Here is a 20,667-nt window from a genome sequence, read left to right on the forward strand (position 1 = left end):
TTTTTCCACTTAATCTCAGTTCTTCTGCATTGTGGTTAAAGGTAGTCCAAAACTGCTCACTCAGTGTAGGATAAGCCATTATCCTACAGATATCTACTAAAAACAGAAGTGTTAGAATGTTTCTTATTAAGTGATTTATATTAGTCCATACTTTTCAGATTGCTCATTTCTTTGATTGAGATGATTCTTAATTTTTGACTCAGCTCTTTGCTTAAAAACTGTAACTATAACAGTGTAATAAAGAAAACTTTATTTATAGGCACAAATGCACATATTTGGAATAAGTGCTGTTTATGTTTCTTGTGTACATTTTAAAATTATTTTAATATTATTCACCACTCAATTATGTATTTGAAAAGACTGGTTATACAAATCAAAAAAGGAAAATGATGAGTAATTAAAAATCTGATCCTGAAATGTTTTAAAGTAAATTCCAAGCAGTAACTGAAATTCATTTTGGTAGTATTATTAAACAGAAATCAGTTGCTAAAATATATTTTAGGGGTTAGAATCAAATTATTAACTTTAATATGGCCTTAAATGGAGGTTTGTAAATTCCTTGGCATATTACTTATAAGTAGGCTAAGTAAAAATATTTTTATTGATACTTTTTTATTGCATTGAAAGTTTATTAGTATCCTGTGACTCAACATTTTGTCAAAAATATTCGAAACAAAACTCTCAGCCAGCTTACCTACATTTCTGTCCAACTTTCAATTTCATTACTAGAGGAGTGAGACCTATTGATTTTGAATTTTATTTTATTAGAATTCCTTTTAGAATTAAAGACTATTTAAAATTCAAATGTACTTTCTTAGGATTTTAAGTGCTTAAACTACTTTTTATATAAGTGCCTAAGGCAAATGTCAGCTCATAACGAGAGTAATTGCAACTATTACGTTCTAAACAAACTCTTTGGGGAATTTATCCCTTATTATTTCAGTTTTTCATCTTCCATCAGATTGATGAGTCTAATCTTATCCCCACCAGATTGTATCAAATTATTTATAATTGCTACAGACATGTCAAATATTGCTAAAGCTGTAGATTTATGAAGTATTCCACACTGAACATAACTCTTACTAAGAAAAAAGTTGGATTCTGAGTTTGTATGATTTTATTCAAAGGCATATAGGCAATACTATTCTGTCTTGCAAGATAGTTTCTAAGTTACAGATAGTGAATCTATCTATGATAGTGAATATTTAATTAGTAATGAAAGGATTAAAACATATACAGTTATATGTTTCTATACATGTATAAATGTTAAAATTGGAATTTGTGTCTTCCAGGTTATGGCAGATGCACAGGAAAGAAGATTGGTATTGATATTATGTTTCACTAGAAGAATCAGGGATGAGTTAGGGTTAGAGTTGAAAACAATTCTGCAGTCTTCCCTTTGAAAAGTAATAGCACTTAGACTTATATATCACTTTGTAGTGTTTTACAGCACTATCTAAGCAGTTTACAATGTCAGCTTATTGCCCCCAACAATCTGGTTCTGCACTTTACCAATCTCGGAAGGATGAAAGGCTGAATCAACCTTGAGCTGGTCAGGATCAAACTCCTGGCAGTGCATAGAGTTAGCCTACAATACTGCATACCACTGTGCTGCCATGTAGAGGGAAACATACTATTTTAGGTAGCATTAATGGATGGGTTGTAATGAGATGAAAGAATACTGGAAATTATATACAGAGGTATAGGAATACTCAGAATCAACATTCTACACGTACAGTTCATTCAATAAAATAGTGTTTCTTAATGATACATAATTATTTAATTGAGGCATATTCTCACCAAATGCAGTAACAACAAATTTACATGTTGTACTCAATTATATCTGCTCCTCCTCCCTACACAGATACATAGTTTGATAAATAGAATCTTCAGTTCTTCCTTGCCCTACAGATAAGAGAAATGGGCACAAGAAATAATAGAAAGTGCTGTTGTGTTAATGAAAACCCACTAACACAACAGTAGATCTCATTCAGATAGTTCACTTAGAAGACCCTGAATTATGAAGAGCATCACATGCAATATTCGATGTGTTTCTTCTAATATAATTTCATAATATATTTTCCCCAAATTATCCTTCATTTCCAGATGTACAAAAATACTATAACCATATGCAGAGATTTGTACTTTGTATTGTTTATTTTGTGCATTAATTAAAAATATAAATAATGAGGGTAGAGATCATTATAAAATGGTGAATGAAGGAGAGTGAATGAGTAAATAACCCTGTAAATGTGGGAAGGAGGAGAAGAAAGGAAGGAAGGGAGTAAGTGAGTGACTTGAACAGAATTAGGACTTGGTTCCTTTCCCATATATGCATTCAGCAGATGATGGACATGAATGTGCCATGGATTTATTTGAAGTAATGTTCATTTTTTTAGGAGGAACGTTTTATTTTCTGCATTTCTTGGAAGTCATCATCTCATGGACCTGTCTAAGCAAATTTGCCGAGCAAGGTTTGTTTTTGTGTTTTAAATAAAAACTTGTTCTTGAAACGGATGTTCTAAAAAAATCAATTTTCTGCTGGATTTTAATGGGATCTACATGGTATATAGTATACTATTATATCCATAATATGTTTAAAATTCAAGTAATTTTAGGTTAAGATTCTAAATTAATCTATAGTCTACTAAAACATTTAAAAGGGATCAGATTATATAAAGATTATGTTGTATTAACAGTTATACATTTAGCAGATTTAGTTCTTAGTTTTAAATGTATAACATTTCATTGCAATCAGCTTCTATGATTGAAATATGCAAATATGAATAAAGTCACAAGTATGAAATAAATAAATAAAAATTAGAAAAAAGGAAAAAGAAACAATCTATATACAGATAGTCCTTGATTTATGACCACAGCGGAGCTCAGTTTCCATTTGTAAGCAAAACAATTGTTCAGTGAGCTGTACCCCATTTTATGATCAGTTGTTAAATGAATCATGAATCATGTTAAGTGAATTATGTGGTTGTTAAGTGAATCTGGCTTTCCCCCATTAACTTGGCTTGTTGGAAACCAGCTGGGAACTTACAAATGGTCATCACATGACCCCAGGATCTCAGTGCAACTTTCATATCATAAATGCAAGTCATGTGGCCAAAATTTGATCTTGTGACCATGGTGATGCTGCAACAGTCATAAGTGTCAGAAGCAATAATAAGTTATCTTGTTGTAATTTTGAATGGTCACTAAATGAATGGTTGTAAGTTGAGGACTACCTGTGTTACACATTTTAGTGAGTGCTTATGTGAAACTACCAATTCAGATTTTATTATATTTTGAATAACTGAGGTGTTTACTTAATTCAATTAAATAAATTCATATTGAATATCATTGCTGTCATTAGAACATGAGCAGAATTACTATTTATCAGTTGTGTGTGTGTGTGTGCTTGTATGAAAGAGACAGTGTGTGTGTGTGTGTGTGTGTGTGTGTGCCTGTGTGTATCTTTTGACTGCCTTCTTTCTAGAGGTGAGAGAAACTGACTGGCCCAAGGTGATTCAGCTGAGTCTGTGTCTAAGTCAGAACTAGAGGTGGGGGTGGGAGGCACTGTTCTATGGTGGTTCTCCTCTTACCTCTCGGACAGGTCGCAGTCGGTGTTGGTCGGAGGGCAGAGATCGACCCCTAGGCCCCTGACGTGTGGGGTACCGCAGGGTTCGGTCCTGTCCCCCCTCCTATTTAATATCTACATGAAACCGCTGGGTGAGATCATTCGACGGCACGGGATCAAATACCACCAGTACGCGGATGATACGCAGCTGTATCTGTCCGCCCCGTGCCAACTCAATGAAGCGATTGACATGATGTGCCAGGGCCTCGAGGCTGTTAGGGACTGGATGGGGGTTAACAAGCTTGTACTCAATCCAGATAAGACCGAGTGGCTGCTGTGCTTCCCTCCTACTAATTGGCCAAGTGTTCCATCTCTCAGGCTGGGGGGTCAAACAGTACGCCCCTCAGACAGGGTCCGCAATTTGGGAGTCCTCCTGGACCCACAGCTGACTTTTGAACACCACTTGTCGGCTGTGACCAGGGGGGCATTTGCCCAGGTTCGCCTGGTGCACCAGTTGCGTCCCTACCTGAACCGGGAGGCTCTCACAACAGTCACTCGCGCCCTTGTGACCTCCAGACTGGACTACTGCAACGTGCTCTACATGGGGCAGTCCTTGAAGAGTATTCGGCGACTTCAGCTTGTCCAGAATGCAGCCGCGCGAGCGATTGTGGGTGCACCTCGGTTCACCCACGTAACACCTATCCTCCGCGAGCTGCACTGGCTGCCTATTGGTCTCCGGATACGCTTCAAGGCGCTAGTCGTCACTTATAAAGCCCTTCATGGTATTGGACCTGGGTACTTGAGAGACCGCCTGCTGCCAATTACCTCCACCAGACCGATTAGATCGCACAGACTAGGCCTCCTCCGAATTCCATCCACTGGCCAGTGTCGACTGGCGACTACCCGGAGGAGAACCTTCTCTGTTGCTGCTCCGACCCTCTGGAACGAACTCCCTGTGGAGATTCGCACCCTCACCACCCTCCAGGCCTTCCGCATAGCCCTGAAAACCTGGCTGTTCCGACAGGCCTGGGGCTAAAGAATCATTGCCCCTATCTCGAATGGTATGATTGTTGCGTTTTTTAATTATGTATTGTTTTGTGTTGTTGTCAATGGTCTGTATCCCCCTTCCCTTGTTTGAGTTGTGAGCCGCCCTGAGTCCCTTTAGGAAAAAGGGCGGCATACAAATGAAATAAAACTCTAAACTCTAGAAGTCACATTGGTTGAAGACCTCATGGTTTCTCACAGTGCTTGAGAGATGAATGGATACCAAACTGTGCAGAAACAGATTAACCTCTGAGCAAACTATCTGTCTATCTGCATGTACATGATTTAAAAATTATTCACAGAGGAAGATCGATATAAACTAAACGTAAAGGTTCCCCTGGCACATATGTGCCAGCATTCCTGACTCTAGTGGGTGGTGCTCATCTCCATCTCAAAGCCGAAGAGCCAGCACTGTCTGAAGACATCTCCTTGGTCATGTGGCCGACATGACTAAATGCCAAAGGTGCATGGAACACTGTTGCCTTCCCACCAAATGTGGTTCCTATTTTTCTACTTGCATTTTTACATGCTTTCAAACTGTTAGGTTGGCAGAAGCTGGGACAAGTAATGTGAGTTTACTCCGTTACGTGGCACTAGGGATTCTAACTGCCAAAATGCCAACCATTCTGATTGACAAGCTCAGTGTCTTGGCCACTGAGCCACCACATACCTATTCATCTCTCTATACATAATATCTAATGATTCTGGGAGAGACGGGAGCACCAAGCCAGGTAATAGCAATCCATGAATTAAATCTGGAATTTATTATATACAAACCACAGGCTCTTCTATTGAACTACAGACTCTCAGCAAAACTTGGAAATATGGGTGAATATTTCTACAGGAAATGGCCATGTATTCTGTGAAATGATTCTTGGCAAAGGAGATGGGAAAATATGGATGTATGGTCAGAGTTAAGAATTTGCTTTACTTTCAATTTCATACAGTTAAAAGCATCTGGAACTGCAGATTTTATGTCCAGCTGAACATTTAATTTTTAAAGGGCTTGAAAGTGTCACAAAACAGGATTACCATTTCTGATAATTCTGATGACTGAGCAGTCTGGCCTCTGACTTTGAAAAAGTGGTATAATATTTTCAATGGTTGAAGTTGGAATTTGAGACAATATGTTACCGCCCATGGCTAAAATCCTCAAGAGTTAAAATTGAAGAAAGCCGTTCGGTTACAAAACAGCATTCACTGTCAACCATGCATAAAGGGAAACAAATTGATCCTTCACCCACATTAAACAAAGAAGTGCTTCTCATCAATCAAAAGGCAACAAGGAATTGCTAGTCATTTTGAGCATCAGTCAATTGGGGAAAGTAGGATATCACTGAAAGAATAAATCCTTTCTTTAACTTCCTTTAACTATATATCACTTCATTCATAATAATAAGGGAGTTAGAAGGGGCTTGTAAGTCTTCTAGTCCAAACCCCTGCACAAGCAGGAGACCTTATGCTATTTCAGACAAATGGCTAGCTAGTCTCTTCTTAAAAACCTCCAGTGATGGAGCACTCACAACTTCTGAAGGCAAGCGGTTCCACTGATTAATTGTTCTCATTGTCAGGAAATTTCTCCCTAGTTCTAGCTTTGTTCTCGCCTTGATTAGTTTCCATCCATTACGTCTTCTCTTGCCTTCTGTTGCTTTGGAAAATAGGTCAACCCCATATTAGAATAGAATAGAATAGAATAGAATAGAATAGAATAGAATAGAATAGGAGAAGTGGAAGGGACCTTGGAGGTCTTTTAGTCCAAACCCCTGCTTAGGCAAGAAACCTATACCATTTCAGATAAATCTCTTCTTTGTGGTAGCCCCTCAAATATTAGAACACTGCTATCATGTCACTCCTAGTACTTTTCCCCCTAGATTAGACATCTATGTTTAAGTGGTATTCTAGCTCCCAAAAAGTTTCAGATTCCTTCTCTATAGAACACTTGTGTAGTAAAACGCAGTAAACCCACCTTTATTGCTCAGCAGATCACGAAAAGCTAATCAGGACTGCATATGGTTAGCACCTGAATGACTGGGGCTTCTACTGTGAAGCCAAAGAAACAAACCAAACAAAGACAAGACAAGACAAGCCAACCAAAGACAAGACAAGCCGAGCCAAGCCAAGCCAATCAAACCAGACCAGACCAGACCAGACCAGACCAGACCAGACCAGACCAGACCAGACCAGACCAAACCAAACCAAACCAAACCAAACCAAACCAAACCAAACCAAACCAAACCAACCAAAAGTGTCAAACAAATACATTTGTTGGCAAAACCTTAGAAACATGTCCAAAAGCCAAGTGTGACTCATAGAAGATGTTATGCTTATTACTACAGCATATGAGAAAATGTTAATTTACAAGCAACCACATCCAAACTGGCTCAGCACAAAGGCCTGTGATAAGAGAAAGGAAAATTTGCAGTAGAGATCACAAACCCTCCAGAATTTCATAAATTGCAATGGCTTTACAATTGACTTTCTCCATGATAATCTCTTAGAAATATCCAACACACTGGGAACCTGGGAATACGTTGGTGTACTTAAACGATTGTTATACATCTTTGTTCCTGCTATTCATGGATGTTATATACATATATGTATATGTATATGTATATGTATATGTATATGTATATGTATATGTATATGTATATGTATATGTATATGTATATGTATATGTATATGTATATGTATATGTATATGTATATGTATATGTATATGTATATGTATATGTATATGTATATGTATATGTATATGTATATGTATATGTATATAACTCATAGTCTTTCAGCCAAGTATCTGTATTATGATGTCTTCTCATGTATAGATCAGACTTTAACTGCATGCAAGGACACATTTTTTTTAAAAAATGCTTATAAATTTAGAAAAAAAGATTATAGTGAGAAAATGTTATAATGTTTATACTGAGGAACTATTTTCCTCTACTAACATTTCAGTCTAGGGAAACTTTATTGAAACTGAAGCAATTTGATTCTTTTGCTATGCCTTTTACAATCATATTGTTATCAAATGGGACATCTGAAAAGAAATAGGTGCACTTTTCATAAAAATAGATCAATTTCTGAAGGTTTCTGAAACTGAATTGTCTATAACATTCATCTATAAATCTAGTATATTATCTCCTAGACATTTATAAGGCTAAGGTTTGTTTCTATTTATCAACCTTTCACCTAGCTAGAGATTATTTCCAAGCAACTACTTCCCAAATGTCTGGTGGTAATTTACTGCAAAAATTATGTTGTCCAATTCTAATGATACCATTATTCTTTACAACATGTTCTGACTTATTTTTAATAAAACAGTTGATTTACAGTAGGTTACTATATAAACTATTTGCAACTGCTAATCAGCTTTCCAGATAAATATCTCACTACTCATATCTCTCTCTTTCTCTCTCTCCCTCCCTCTCTCTCTCTCTCTCTCTCTCTCTCTCTCTCTCTCTCTCTCTCATTAGGCTTGTCTGTCTGGTGCCTATATGTGCAGTAAAAAGGATGCACTGCCCCATTTTAATCTTTGTTCGGTAAAGCTAAGTAAAAAGCAATATCTCTATCTTCACCCTATGCTATGAACATTTCCTGAATTACCCTCTCTTTGATAACAATGAGTAACCAAATTCCAGGGATTCCTGAAGTAAGACCTACCATGACTTCAGTCAACCTGACCTGCAACCAGGGGCATCTGAAGGTCAGCCCTATGAGCAGCTGTAGTTTTCATCATGACTTCCTCCCTCCCCATAGATGCTCCTTATAGCTCTTTGGATTCTACTGCCCTCACCCATCCCCAACCCTTGGAAATCTAACTGTGTACCTTCTGCTCTTAGTGGCAGCTACATCCTGAAGGTCAGTCCCTGCTTTAGTAGTATTCTTTGCTACTTAAGGAGGTTCACTGCCAGATTCTAACTATTTCCAGAATACAACTTCAGAAGTTTAGCATTCTCAGTTACTACGCTATGGTGTGCCAAAAAGGCAAATTGATTTTTCTTTTTTTTAAAAAAAAAAAGCTTAGTTAAACTGCAGGAGATGTTGTACAGAACATATAATATGTCAAGTTAAGGTTGCTGTTTAAGAATCCAATTAATGATTATGAGTGTCTTTCCCTAAAAATGTTTTATAATAATAATATTAATTTCAAGAACACTTGTACAAGCATCTTGTGTATATACCTATGAAAATTATTTGAGTTAATTGAATTTGTTATATTAAATGGTAATATACTGTATCTTCTACATTTCAGGAATCTGTTAATTACTTGTATTTTCAGAGAATAATACATCAAAATACTCTGATAACTAACATGAAATATATTCAAGATGCAGACATAAAATTGTGAGATTATGACATTTCATCAAGTAGATTAATTTTTTCATTTTATAGTCTATTTTAAACCTGAAAGGGTTATGTATCTTTTCATTAAAATATGACTTGCACACATATATTCACCATGGATACATTTTTATTGCATTATCACATCATTAGAATGACAGTTGGTCTTACCTGAACTGTCATTTTAAGAGTTGTTTGCAGGATGGTCCAGAGATAGTTTCATCACAGCCAATTAGCCTTGAGACTGGGTTGAAGTAGAAGCCACGCCTCTGAGCTCCCCCTTCTGACTCCAGTTTCAATGCAGTATGCACTCCCGAGATCCTGAAAACAAGACACAAAGGAGACACCTCCACCCCCAATACTGTCTGTCTAACACTAGGGTGGGAACTGGACCATCCTGCAAACAACTCTTAAAATAACAGTTCAGGTAAGACCAACTGTCATTTTCCAGAGTGGGTTTGCAGGATGATCCAGAGATGGTACATACCCAAGATACCGTTCCATAGGGTGGGCAGTCACTGATCAGATAAGACCTGCTGCAGGACCCTGTGGCCAAATGCCGCATCAGAGGATGTGAAGGCGTCCAGCCAGTAATGCCACATGAATGGCGATGGGGAGGCCCACGTCGCTGTCCTGCAGATATCCTCTATCGGAACTTGGCTTGCCCAGGCCGCGGATGTGGGTATGCTCCTAATGGAATGTGCCATGATACCGACTGGCACCGGAAAATTCTACGCCTCATAGGCGAGGGAGATAGCCAAATGAATCCAGCGACTAATGGTGGATCTGGAAATTCTTTTCCCTAGTGAAGAGGATTGGAAGGAAACGAACAGGGCCTCCAGAATTCAGCAGTCCACTTCAAGTAAATTTGCAATGCTCGTTTTATGTCTAAGCGGTGCCACCGGTGTTCCAGCTCTCTGATCGGGTCTGGGCAGAAGTCCAGCAGAACAACCTCCTGCAAATGGTGGAACACTGAATTAACCTTCAGCAGCAATGCCGGATCAAGACAAAGCACTACTGTGTTGCTGTGGATCCTCCATGGAAGAGAGGGTTCAGTTCAGAACCATGCCTAGCTGAAGTGATCGCCACCAAGAACACCACCTTACAGGTGAGTAGCTTCCAGCTGACTGTCCACAATGGCTCAAAAGGTTTGGCCATAAGGACCCATAGCACTGTGGGAAGGAGTCATATGGGGAACCTATGAACGGGCGGGGGATGCAGGTGTGCCGCCCCCTTGAGAAGCCTCTTAACTAAGGGCAAACAAGTTAGGGGAGTGGATCCTTCCCTGGGGATCACTGTGGCAAGGGTCGCCAGCTGCCTCCTAACTGTAGCCAGGAACAGGCCTTTATCCAGGCTGTTCTGGATGAAATCCAGAACCTGAGGGACCATGTCCCTAGAAGGGGTCATGTGGATAGACTGGCACCAGGAAACAAAGGTCACCCAGGTGGAATCATAATTCCTGTTGGTTGACTGTCTGTGGGACACTTCGATAGACATAATCACCTTTTGGAACAAGTGAGCACCTCTCGGGCGTTCCCGCTCAATCTCTAGGTGGCAAGTTGGAGCCACTGTGGGTCTGGCTGGACCAGCTTCCACTGAAGCAACTATCCCTCCCCTCAGGGAATCCTCCACAGTGTCCCTACTGACAAGCTCAACAGGTCCGCACACCAAGCCCTCCTGGACTAGTAAGGGGACACTAAGATGACCTCTGCATGCTTCCTGACTACCTTCTGAATGACCCCGAGAAGGAGGGGGAGGAGAGGAAATGCATACAGAAGCCCAACTGGCCACCTGGCGTGAAGGGTATCAATCCCATCCATTCCCCGAGTTGGGAACAGGGAGAAGAACCATGGAACCTGTGCATTGGACAGAGTGGCAAACGGGTCCACTGCCGGTGTCCTGAACCTCTGGTAGATCCTCTGGAAAAGTTCCTTGGACATGGTCCACTCTCCATTGTGTACCATATCTCGACTCAGCCAGTCTGTTTGATGATTGTTGATGCTGGTGATGTGCTCTGCTTGGATAGAGCGCAGATGCCCCTCTGCCCAGAGACCTAGCGATATTGCTTCAGTGTGCAGTGCTCTGAAATGTGTGCCCCCCTGCCAATTTATGTAGGCCTTTGCTGTGATGGTGATGGTTAAGACGAGGATGGGGAGACTTCGACCATGGCTTGGAACCACCGCAGGGTGAGGTGGACTGCCCAGAGCTCTAGCCAATTTATGTTGTGTTGAAGGTCGCTCCGAGACCATCGGCCCTGCACCATCTGTGAGTCTAGGGTTGCCCCCCAGCCAAACAGGCTGGCGTCTGTTGTCAACACTAGTCGCTCCTGCTCCCTGAATTCGCATCCCTTGAGCAGCGCCGGGGACATCCACCCCTTGAGGGACATCAGCACCTCTGGCGTTGCTGGGACCTAGAGTGTTGAGTTGCCAGAATAGGCCCTCTGATATGGGAGCATCTAACTCAGCCTGTGCCTCTGCCTGTTCTAGGTTCTCCATAGAGAGAGTGGGAGAAGGGGAAGCATCCCCAAAGCCCCCCTCAAGGAATCTGGGGAACCAGGAGGCAAATCTTGTCTCAAGCATCCCCCCAGGGGTGATCTATATCTGGACCTGGGTGGGAAGGAGCTGATCCTATCCTGCAGGGCCCACAGCCTCTCGGCCTTAGAGAAGGTTTTGGTAAGGGTTGTGCCTGCTTTGTTCATTCCTCTGGAAAGCCCAGGAGGGACAAGAAGTCTCTGATGCTTTCAGCCTCCTGGAGGAGGCCATGGGACGTTGTCTGGAGGAAGTCCCCTCTCCAGGGGACATTGGAGGGGAAGGGGACCTTTCTGCCATCGTGCTTCTACTTATGACTACTCCTCACGCTATCCTCACCTCCACTTCCGCGGCTGCAGCAGAGTCTTCAGTCCCTTCTCAGCTCTCCCTGATTTGAAAATGCCACAATTGGCGTGCTCTGGGGCTGCTGCGGCTTCTAGGGGAGTCTGCTGCCACTACACACAAGAAGCCGTTTCTGCAGCTTCTTAAGGCGCCATGGGCTTCACACTCTTCTTAGCGCTCTCTGCGAGAATACAGCAATCTGATTTGGTCTCTAGGGGCTGTCGGGCTGGTAACCAGAGCCCATTAGCCCCCTCCAGTGTCGATTGCAAAGATTGAGACACCACGTTGCTGCTGGCTAAAAATGGCTGCCGGAACAACAAAAAAGCCTCTGGAGCCTCCAAGCCTTCCATTTGCAACCCCAGGCAGCTGAAAAACCACAGTCACCACCAGGGACTTACATGAATGTGGAGGTGGGGTCTCAGCTAAAGAATGGTGTGAGTTAAGGAGGGTCCAGAAATGGTAACTTTTCAGGAGTCTAAGAAAAGTAATGTTCTCTCTGGCCAGACTGGATTGAAACTGGAGTCAGAAGAGAGAGCTCAGAGGCATGGCTTCAGCTTCAACCCAGTCTCAAGGCCAATTGGCTGTGATGAAACTATCTCTGGATCATCCTGCAAACCCACTCTGGAAAATCTGTTAATATATACTGCTTTTCTTTACTAATATAGCACTAATTAAAGAGAAATGTTTTTAAAAAGCAAAACAAGTGTGACTATATAATCACATCCCATTTTCTTGTTCCAAGTAGTTAGCGAGAATAGTACTATAAGTTGGTAAGGAGTTGTGATTACATTTGCATACCAATAGGGGAAGGAAAGAGAACATTGTACTGTGTCAGAATATATATTTATGAATTAATTATTGATCCCCATACTTTTATAATGGATAGTTCAATGCTGAACCACAGAATTCAGAAATAGAAAATTACAATGTATCTAACAGCAGTTTACTCTAGCTTAAAACAAACACTTCCCTCTTTCCAGTCAAACATATCAACTGCATCTCCTATAACTCTGTGCAAATGTAAATTCTGTGAATTAAGATAATTTTTTGGAACAGGATAGGATATGAAAATAAAAGAAAATCAATAGAAAAAGTTGGTATTTTGCTGTTGTTTCACTCAGTTGATGAGCGAAATAACTTTCTGGCAGCACCTAGATACAATCCTGGGATCAAAATTTATGTCTAAAGTAGAATAAAAACACATTACAAGATTATCTATTAGGATCCAATGCAGTTCATCAGAAGGCACTGAAACCATGACTGCACATTAATTTTCATCTCTACATTCTTTAGTAGCATTTGACAAAAAAACTTAAATAGCTATAATCTGAAGCAATCAAATCATTTCAAGAATTATGGAGAGGAAGAGTTAGATGTTGTGGAGCAGGGATCTTGCCTCGACTTGTTGGGTCCCTGGGACTGAATATCTGGGACAAGCCTGCAGGATAAGACTTTCCCTTTGCCCTAAAATTCTTCTGCATTTTGGTGTCAGAATAGCTAAGTATCCATCCATTGTTGGCCACCCCAATCACTTCTTTTAGGAAATTACCTGGACTGACAATGCAATTGCCAATTCAGTTTTTATATCTGAGATAAGACATCGTAAAGAAGAGCAACACACACAGACACATACAGTACATAACTACACCATTTAAAAACAAAAACAAAAAACTTTTAGTTCCTCTGCCAAACTGATGGGAACAAATGGAAAACTGCCAGTTCCTTGTGGGTGAAATTAGCTTTGGCCAGTTTGAATCACCATCCCACCCATTGCAGCTTTTATTCCCTATAAAAAGTGAAATATGTTCTCCAACCAACAAAAGTTTTAGGGAGTAAGAAAAATATATGTTTGGCCTTGATTGATGTTGTTTTTAATTAATTCATCAACCTCCTTTTTTTCCTGTGATCGCTGCTTGTAAGCCTGGAAACATTTGACAGAGGTGATAATTGCATCATGATCTGCAATATATCAATACCGCATTCTTCTAGACTGCTTAGTCTAATAAGCTTTTCTGTTAAATGTGTTAAATCTCAGTGACAGGTTGTTTTCCCAGTGGGGAAAAAATGTCCAAAGAGGTCAAAAGGCTGGTGTGGTCACAGCACATTAAAATGAACAATAGGAAACCTAGATGGCTCTTACTATGCTGGACTTTGGATATTTCACTCCTGTGTAAATAGGTCAGAGGCTTCCCAGCATTAAACAATCATATAAATTGTATTAACATTTAGCCCTGACAACTGGAGACCTTATGCTCCAAGAGGCTTAATGAAACTCTAACCTACTTTCCAAGCTTCCTAGTACTGTGTAATAATCTTTAGTCTTTTCATGCCATGTTAATTCCTGCAGATCTGCAATAGACTTCAGTCTGCGAAGTGAAATGCATGTCTACCTATGTGAGAAGAAGAAGAAAGAAGAGGTCATTCAGTCATAGCTTTCCCACTTTGTGTGGGAAAGCAGCTTGGCTTAATAAAGTCTTTTATTCTTGCAGCTTCAACCAAATCTTTTAAAATAAATCTCAAGGAAGCCAGAGGTTTTCTGGGGGAAATTGTCTCTAAATGTCAGGACCTTTTAGGTCAATTTCAAATTACCTTGTGGCACAAAAGCCTTGCAGTGGCTAGCAGGAGCTCTTATTTCTCATTTGTTTTCTCCTAGGGGACTTTAGGGCAGCCTGAGGAGCATTACACCACACCTGGTTCCCAATTATAAGAAGGAAAATATGGTTGGCAACAGAGTGTGGGTATTTAAGAGGAAGATTTGTGTCATGTAGGTGAAAAGAAAAGAGGTATTTTTAACAATAAGCTCAACAGGCAACTAATGGTAAAGGAGGAGCAGGTTTTGACTTCAGCAAGCCAGCTGAAGGTGAAAGATGGTAAAAGGAGAAGAGTCCGGTAGATTCACCACTCAACAGATACGCTGAGAAGCTACAGCCAGCCATCACATTCCTTTTGTTATCTCAGCACAGACTGCAAAAAGGCTAAATCAATCCTTCAAACGCAATTGATAGCAAGGGAAACCAACTTAGAGATGGCTAAATAGTGGCTGAAGACTTTGGAGTAAACTTAGGCAACAGAAATAGAATTATTATTGACTGTTTAGGAATAAGATATCCATACAGGTATAGACATATATGTTAGGTTGCAGGTGGTACGCCCCTGTACGCACGTACCGTTGCCTGACTGGAGCACCGAGTACCTTTCCAGTACAGTGCTCCGTAGGGCCCACCTGAGCTCCTTACCTCTATTTGAGCTCTTCGGCGCTTCCACGCATGCACACGAAGCGCACGGCGCCTGTGTGATGCTCCGCCGAGCAGCTGGAGCATCGCAGAGGCTCGCGGAGGCATCACAAGAGGTAAGGATGCATGCGTGCACTGCACACATCATGTGTTGGATGGTGGGCCCCGTTGCAACTGGTACAGTTGCAAAGGGATCCAGAACCCACCACTGTGTTACTATAAGTATTTGATGGTACGGTATAGTGTCACTAATAAGTGATATGGTAGACATTATGACTATAGATTTATTAAAGTTAATAAAAGTTTCCCTAGAAGTACATGGAAGGTAAAACCAATCATGGTTTCTTTGAGACTGTCCATATTAATTATCCAATGGAATTTGCTTTAGTGACTCTGGAAATCTCTGTGATTTGATATTTAGATACTGTGCACTTTTGCCTGTTCATATTTTTTTTTCTGCTTTCATCTTGCCGGCTAACTTTTTCTTAAATGTGTGTGTTGTTTAATAAATTTCAAGCTGTATTATTGCTGGTTGAAATAAGTGGTGTGTGTGCATGTTCAGGTCTGAATATGTGCATTAATTGAATGTGCCGGCTACAAATTTATCTGGAAATTACCCACAATCATTTCCCAAAACTCATTTATATTTACTTATATTATTAATCTAAAAGATGTCATTGGTGAAAGCAAGACAGACCACATACTTTTCAGTTATAACAATCTAAACTAGTGTGTCAATGAGTCACTGCAGCTGCTGATACTTATTTCTTTTTTTTTTTGTGCCAGCAAAAATAAGAGCTAAAATTAAATGTCTCATTTGAAAGCATTGGGGCTCTTATGTTAAATTGCAATCTTTTTAGTCATTTTGAATGAATCAAATGGGCCTGATGATATCTGCTTTTTTATCTGCAAAACCAATCTTGTTCAGCCAAATGTTTCTCTAGTTAGAGTGCTTATGTTAAGTAGATGACAAAAAAAGCCCAAACTCCAAAATAAAATGAAAACATGAGCAATATCTAATCAGACTACTTCCCCTCTTCCAAAAAAACACATCTGCTCTAGCTTTGTTAATGGTTGATAGCCTTGTGATCAGAATCCCATTTTAACAAATGTTGATAATTACCTGATTCTCAGATCTAGTATTATATGAAAAGTGCATTATTTGTTTATGTACTCATGCCTATGGAGATGGTGTTCACTGATTGACATTGACTTCATTATTCTTGCGTTTATATTGAAATTATAGAATCTGATCCAGCACAGAAACACACAAATTGGTCTTTTCCGCCTCATATTTTGAAAAGGGCAGTATGGTCATGGAGAAAGACATCCCTTTGATCCAAATCTTCAAAGAAATATGACCAAATTGCAGCAAATTCTAAACTTATGGTGGAATTTGTGATTAAAAAAACAAACAAAAATGTAATGTTCAAACTCCAACAGCATTTATGAAAGGCATTTGAAACTTTTTTTCAAAAAGAGTTTATTTAAAAATTTGCCTACAGAATGAGTATCAAATTACCATAAATAAGCAGTGTCCATAGTCTAGAAACATAAATTTAATAGATAGCCCAAGACAAATCTGGAACAAATTTTGGACATCAGAGCTTCATATACTTATTTTTTCAACAGTGTAAAATAGGGAGAAACCCTAACCCTAACCTTAATCCTAACTCCAATAATGTGTCATAAAAATATGATATATTTTTTTAAAAAATAATTAGATTTATAGTGAAATAGAATCATAGAACCATCATATTTGGCATAGGAAAAAAATACAGAGATCCTCTGGTTCATCCCTCTGTTATGTGTAAGAACACCAAATCTAAATAAATACAATCCTCATTGTATTAACCAGCATAAAATAAATATAACAATTTGCTAAATAGGAAGCAAATAGCATTTAAAATGACTGGTAGGGTGTAAGTCATGGTAATTTTGACAGAAATTTCAATCAGAAAACCAATTATATCAGCCTTCAGAGTTCACTGTTGAGTCTCTTCTGAAAACCTTTTATAGCCAGACAATGAGAACCAATAGCCCTAGTAGAAAAGAGTTGTGTTGACAGAAAACCTTCAGTGTAAATAAACTCAACTGGTCTGAGATTACATACTGTACCATAGGTACCAGTCTGACTGTATGCAAAAATGTTGGGCTATCCATACAAACAAAGATAAACATATGCAGTACAAAGAAAAGAATATATAGACATATCTTAATTATATTCACAATGTACAACTCTTGCTCCTAAGAATGTAACGGAAAATTTGTCACTGTTTTTTTTAGATTGTTGAAGCCTTATTTACTGCAAATGATTCATGAGATGGAAAGGTTGATTCAGGAATCCCAGGCTGATTTTATAGAACTGGCAGATAGCAAGGCTTTCTCATTTCCACCCACTCCTATTAACTGGAAAAATGGATCTAAACTTTATTGCAATAAAACAAGCATCCAGGAAGTTCTTTGGTCAAGTGTAATTTAAGTTTGAAGCAGTAATTCTTTTGGCTTCTATTTCTATTGCAATACTTCACTTGCCTCCCAACTGTACAATACGGGCTTCGGATTATTTGTAATCTGTGTTGTAACATCCATAGTTTTTGAAATATACTAAAGGCCCCACTGCACATTATGCCATCCAGTAAAGCCAATAAAATTAATTTCCACCTAGAAGGTCTATGGTAGCATTCTCATGACAGTATTTTAGGCTTCCTTGTAAAGTCTGCATGGATATTTTTTGTAGTTAGGGAATAGAGGCATGCTTATTTTATTTATTTTATTCATTTAGTTTGTCACTCATGTACAAGGTAACAGGAATAAGAATAAACATGAATAAGAACACAGCAAATGGGTACAAATAAATGGGTACAGTAGGACAGAGATGTTAGGCATGCTGGTGCGCTTATGCATGTTCCTACTGACCTCTTAGGAATGGGGTAGGGCAACAGTAGACGTTCCAATAACCACTCTCCTAACAACCAAAATTAGGTACACATTCTACCTGCAGATTCACCACTACAGACCTGAAATGCAAGCTACTCAACCAAGAAGCCTCGCAAACAAAATGCCTGAGTTCCTAAATATGGCTTATTAAAAACGGCTATATTTGACCTTATATTTGTCTGCGAGACTTGGTTGAATGCATCCTTCCCTGACTTCATTACCACAGTAAGTGACTAGCATGTTCACTGGTCCGACTGTGAAATCCCTACATGGATGGTATTCCTATCTTCTATAAAAAGTCTCTTCCTCAGTCCATTGTCTGCGAACTGTCCTTAAACATCACATTTCACTTTTTACTATGTAACAGATTATGACTTCATTCATGCGAACGAGCTAACTTCACTACTAACGTGGGCAGCCTCCTGCTCACACCCTCTTATCCTTCTTGGTGACCTCAATTTACTCTTATTAATTGGACCATGAATGAATGTACATCTGAACCCATACATGCAACCATGTACAATACAATGTTGATTCACCATGCTTCATGTATGAGCCAGGGTGGTGCAATGGTTAGAGTGTAGTACTGCAGAATACTTCTGCTGCCTGCCAGCTGCCTGAAATTTGGTAGTTCAAATCACACAAGGTTCAAGGTTGATTCAGCCTTCCATCCTTCTGAGGTGGGTAAAATGAGGATCCAGATTGTTGGTGGTAATATGTTGACTCTGTAAACTGCTTAGAGAAGGCTGTAAACCACTGTAAAGCGCTATATAAGTCTAACTGCTATTGCTAGTACTATGTCTCCCATGCTACCTATTCAAGTCATATTTATAAGATACATATCCTGATTATTTCAAATTGTTATCAGATTTGTTAAAATAATGCACACTGTTTTCAAACCAGTTAGACAGCCAGCGTAGAAACATATAAAGTCACTAAACAAAGATTAAAATTAAACCATTTGGCTTGAAGATCATGGCTCGATTATCACAAGAAAGATTAGGAAATGTAGCACTTTCATAGTTTAGAAAATAACAATATATATTAACATTTTTGCTGTTTTGTTTATTTGCACTTACCAACCTCCATAACACTAGAACAATTGGAATCTGTGATGCCATCAGGACATTCGCAAGTATAGAAACCATCCAAACCAGACACACAGATGCCTCCATTTTCACAAGGATTAGAGTCACATGCATCCCCTGTAAATTAAAGAAAGACTTGTTCAATTACATGGTAAACAATATTATGAATATATGTTTGTAAGCATTCAGAAGACATATGTATACTTAGGAAAAAGGGCCTTTCCTATCTCGTGTTGTCCATATATATTGACAGCAATTTGCAAAATTCCCAACTTAAATATGCTCATCATTTTATGGACACGGAATTGGATATTTTTTAAAAAAATTTATCCAAAAATATGGTTTTTAAATATAAAGGATGGGAGGTATTGTAAGCTAAAAATCAAATTTCATAGCCTCTCATCTGCTGGACTATATGTTGACAAATTGATTTGTTACAAAGTGTAATATATTTGTCTAGAATATGACATAAGTTCACCATATACTCAACGGATTATAGCATTTTAAACCTCAGAGCTGTCAAGCAGAGTATGATCTAAAAAATACCTATTTGAATATAATCCATTTGATTTCACTGGGATTTGATTAAGCACTTGGGTGTCAGAGAGACATCTGATTAATAGCTCTCTTTCTGTCATACCTGTGCACTGTATTTCATAATATTCGAATAATAATGGAATCAGATCATGCAGTTTGTCAAAATCTCTCTTTTCATATAGGCATCTATCACATGCTATTAGTCTTTGTCAATTTAAAACTTTCTTATTTAGAACAGAAACAAGTATCTAACTCATTGATCCCTCATTTGTCTCACTGATATGAAATATAGAGATAAAAGGAATTTGGTTTCCTCTAATAAATGCATCAGAAATACATGGCTTCTCTGAAAAATGATTTTAATTGCCAAGTTATAAGTAGAGTCTAGTAAAAACAACATCAAAATACAGAAGAAATGGATTTTCAAAGCAACAATATAGATCTCAATATAACATGATGTATCTCCATAGCTTCCAACAAAACTTGTGCCAGGTCCAGATACATTAAAACGCTTTGCTTCTCCCTCTTTTTTCTCAAATTCAGTCACTAAACTGCTTTATCTCAGACTACACATCTATGATTTCAAACATGCAGGTAGTTAAATATTCATGCAGGAAAATATGTCATCCCAATTAAGAAATATATTCTAGTTCTAACAGTAAACAATTAGTTTATCAAATAATAACAAAATAATAGAGTTGGAAGGGACCTTGGAGGTCTTTTAGTCCAATCCTGTTCTCAGGCAGGAGATCCTATACCATTTCAGATGAATGGTTGTCCAATTTCATCTTAAAAACTTGGAGCATTCACAACTTTTGGAGGCAAGTTGTTCCACTGATTAATTGTTCTAACTGTCAGGAAATTTCTCATTAGTTCTAGGTTTTTCCTCTCCTTGATTAATTTCCATCTATTTCTTCTTGTCCTGCCTTGGAGAATAGGTTGACTCCCTCTTCTCCATGGCAACTCCTGAGATATTGGAACACTGCTATCATATCACCCCTAATACTTTTTTCATTAACTAGACATATCTAGCAAATGTTCTTTATA

The 20,667-nt window shown here is 39.0% G+C and overlaps 1 protein-coding gene across 1 annotated transcript in view; it reads right to left on the reverse strand.

The window, feature by feature from the left end:
• The window catches only part of EDIL3 (EGF like and discoidin domains 3), a 241,425-nt gene that overhangs the window by 146,290 nt on the left and 74,468 nt on the right, over nt 1–20,667 (reverse strand). Inside the window, exon 2 of the mRNA XM_087715693.1 lies at nt 19,075–19,200. Coding sequence (XP_087571819.1) covers nt 19,075–19,200 — 126 coding nt within the window. The remainder of the gene's footprint in view (nt 1–19,074; nt 19,201–20,667) is intronic.

This window comes from Thamnophis sirtalis, unplaced genomic scaffold (genome assembly GCF_051295495.1).
Source record: "Thamnophis sirtalis isolate CommonGarterSnake01/CBP01778 unplaced genomic scaffold, rThaSir2_p1.2 scaffold_5, whole genome shotgun sequence".
Taxonomy (NCBI): Eukaryota; Metazoa; Chordata; class Lepidosauria; order Squamata; family Natricidae; genus Thamnophis; species Thamnophis sirtalis.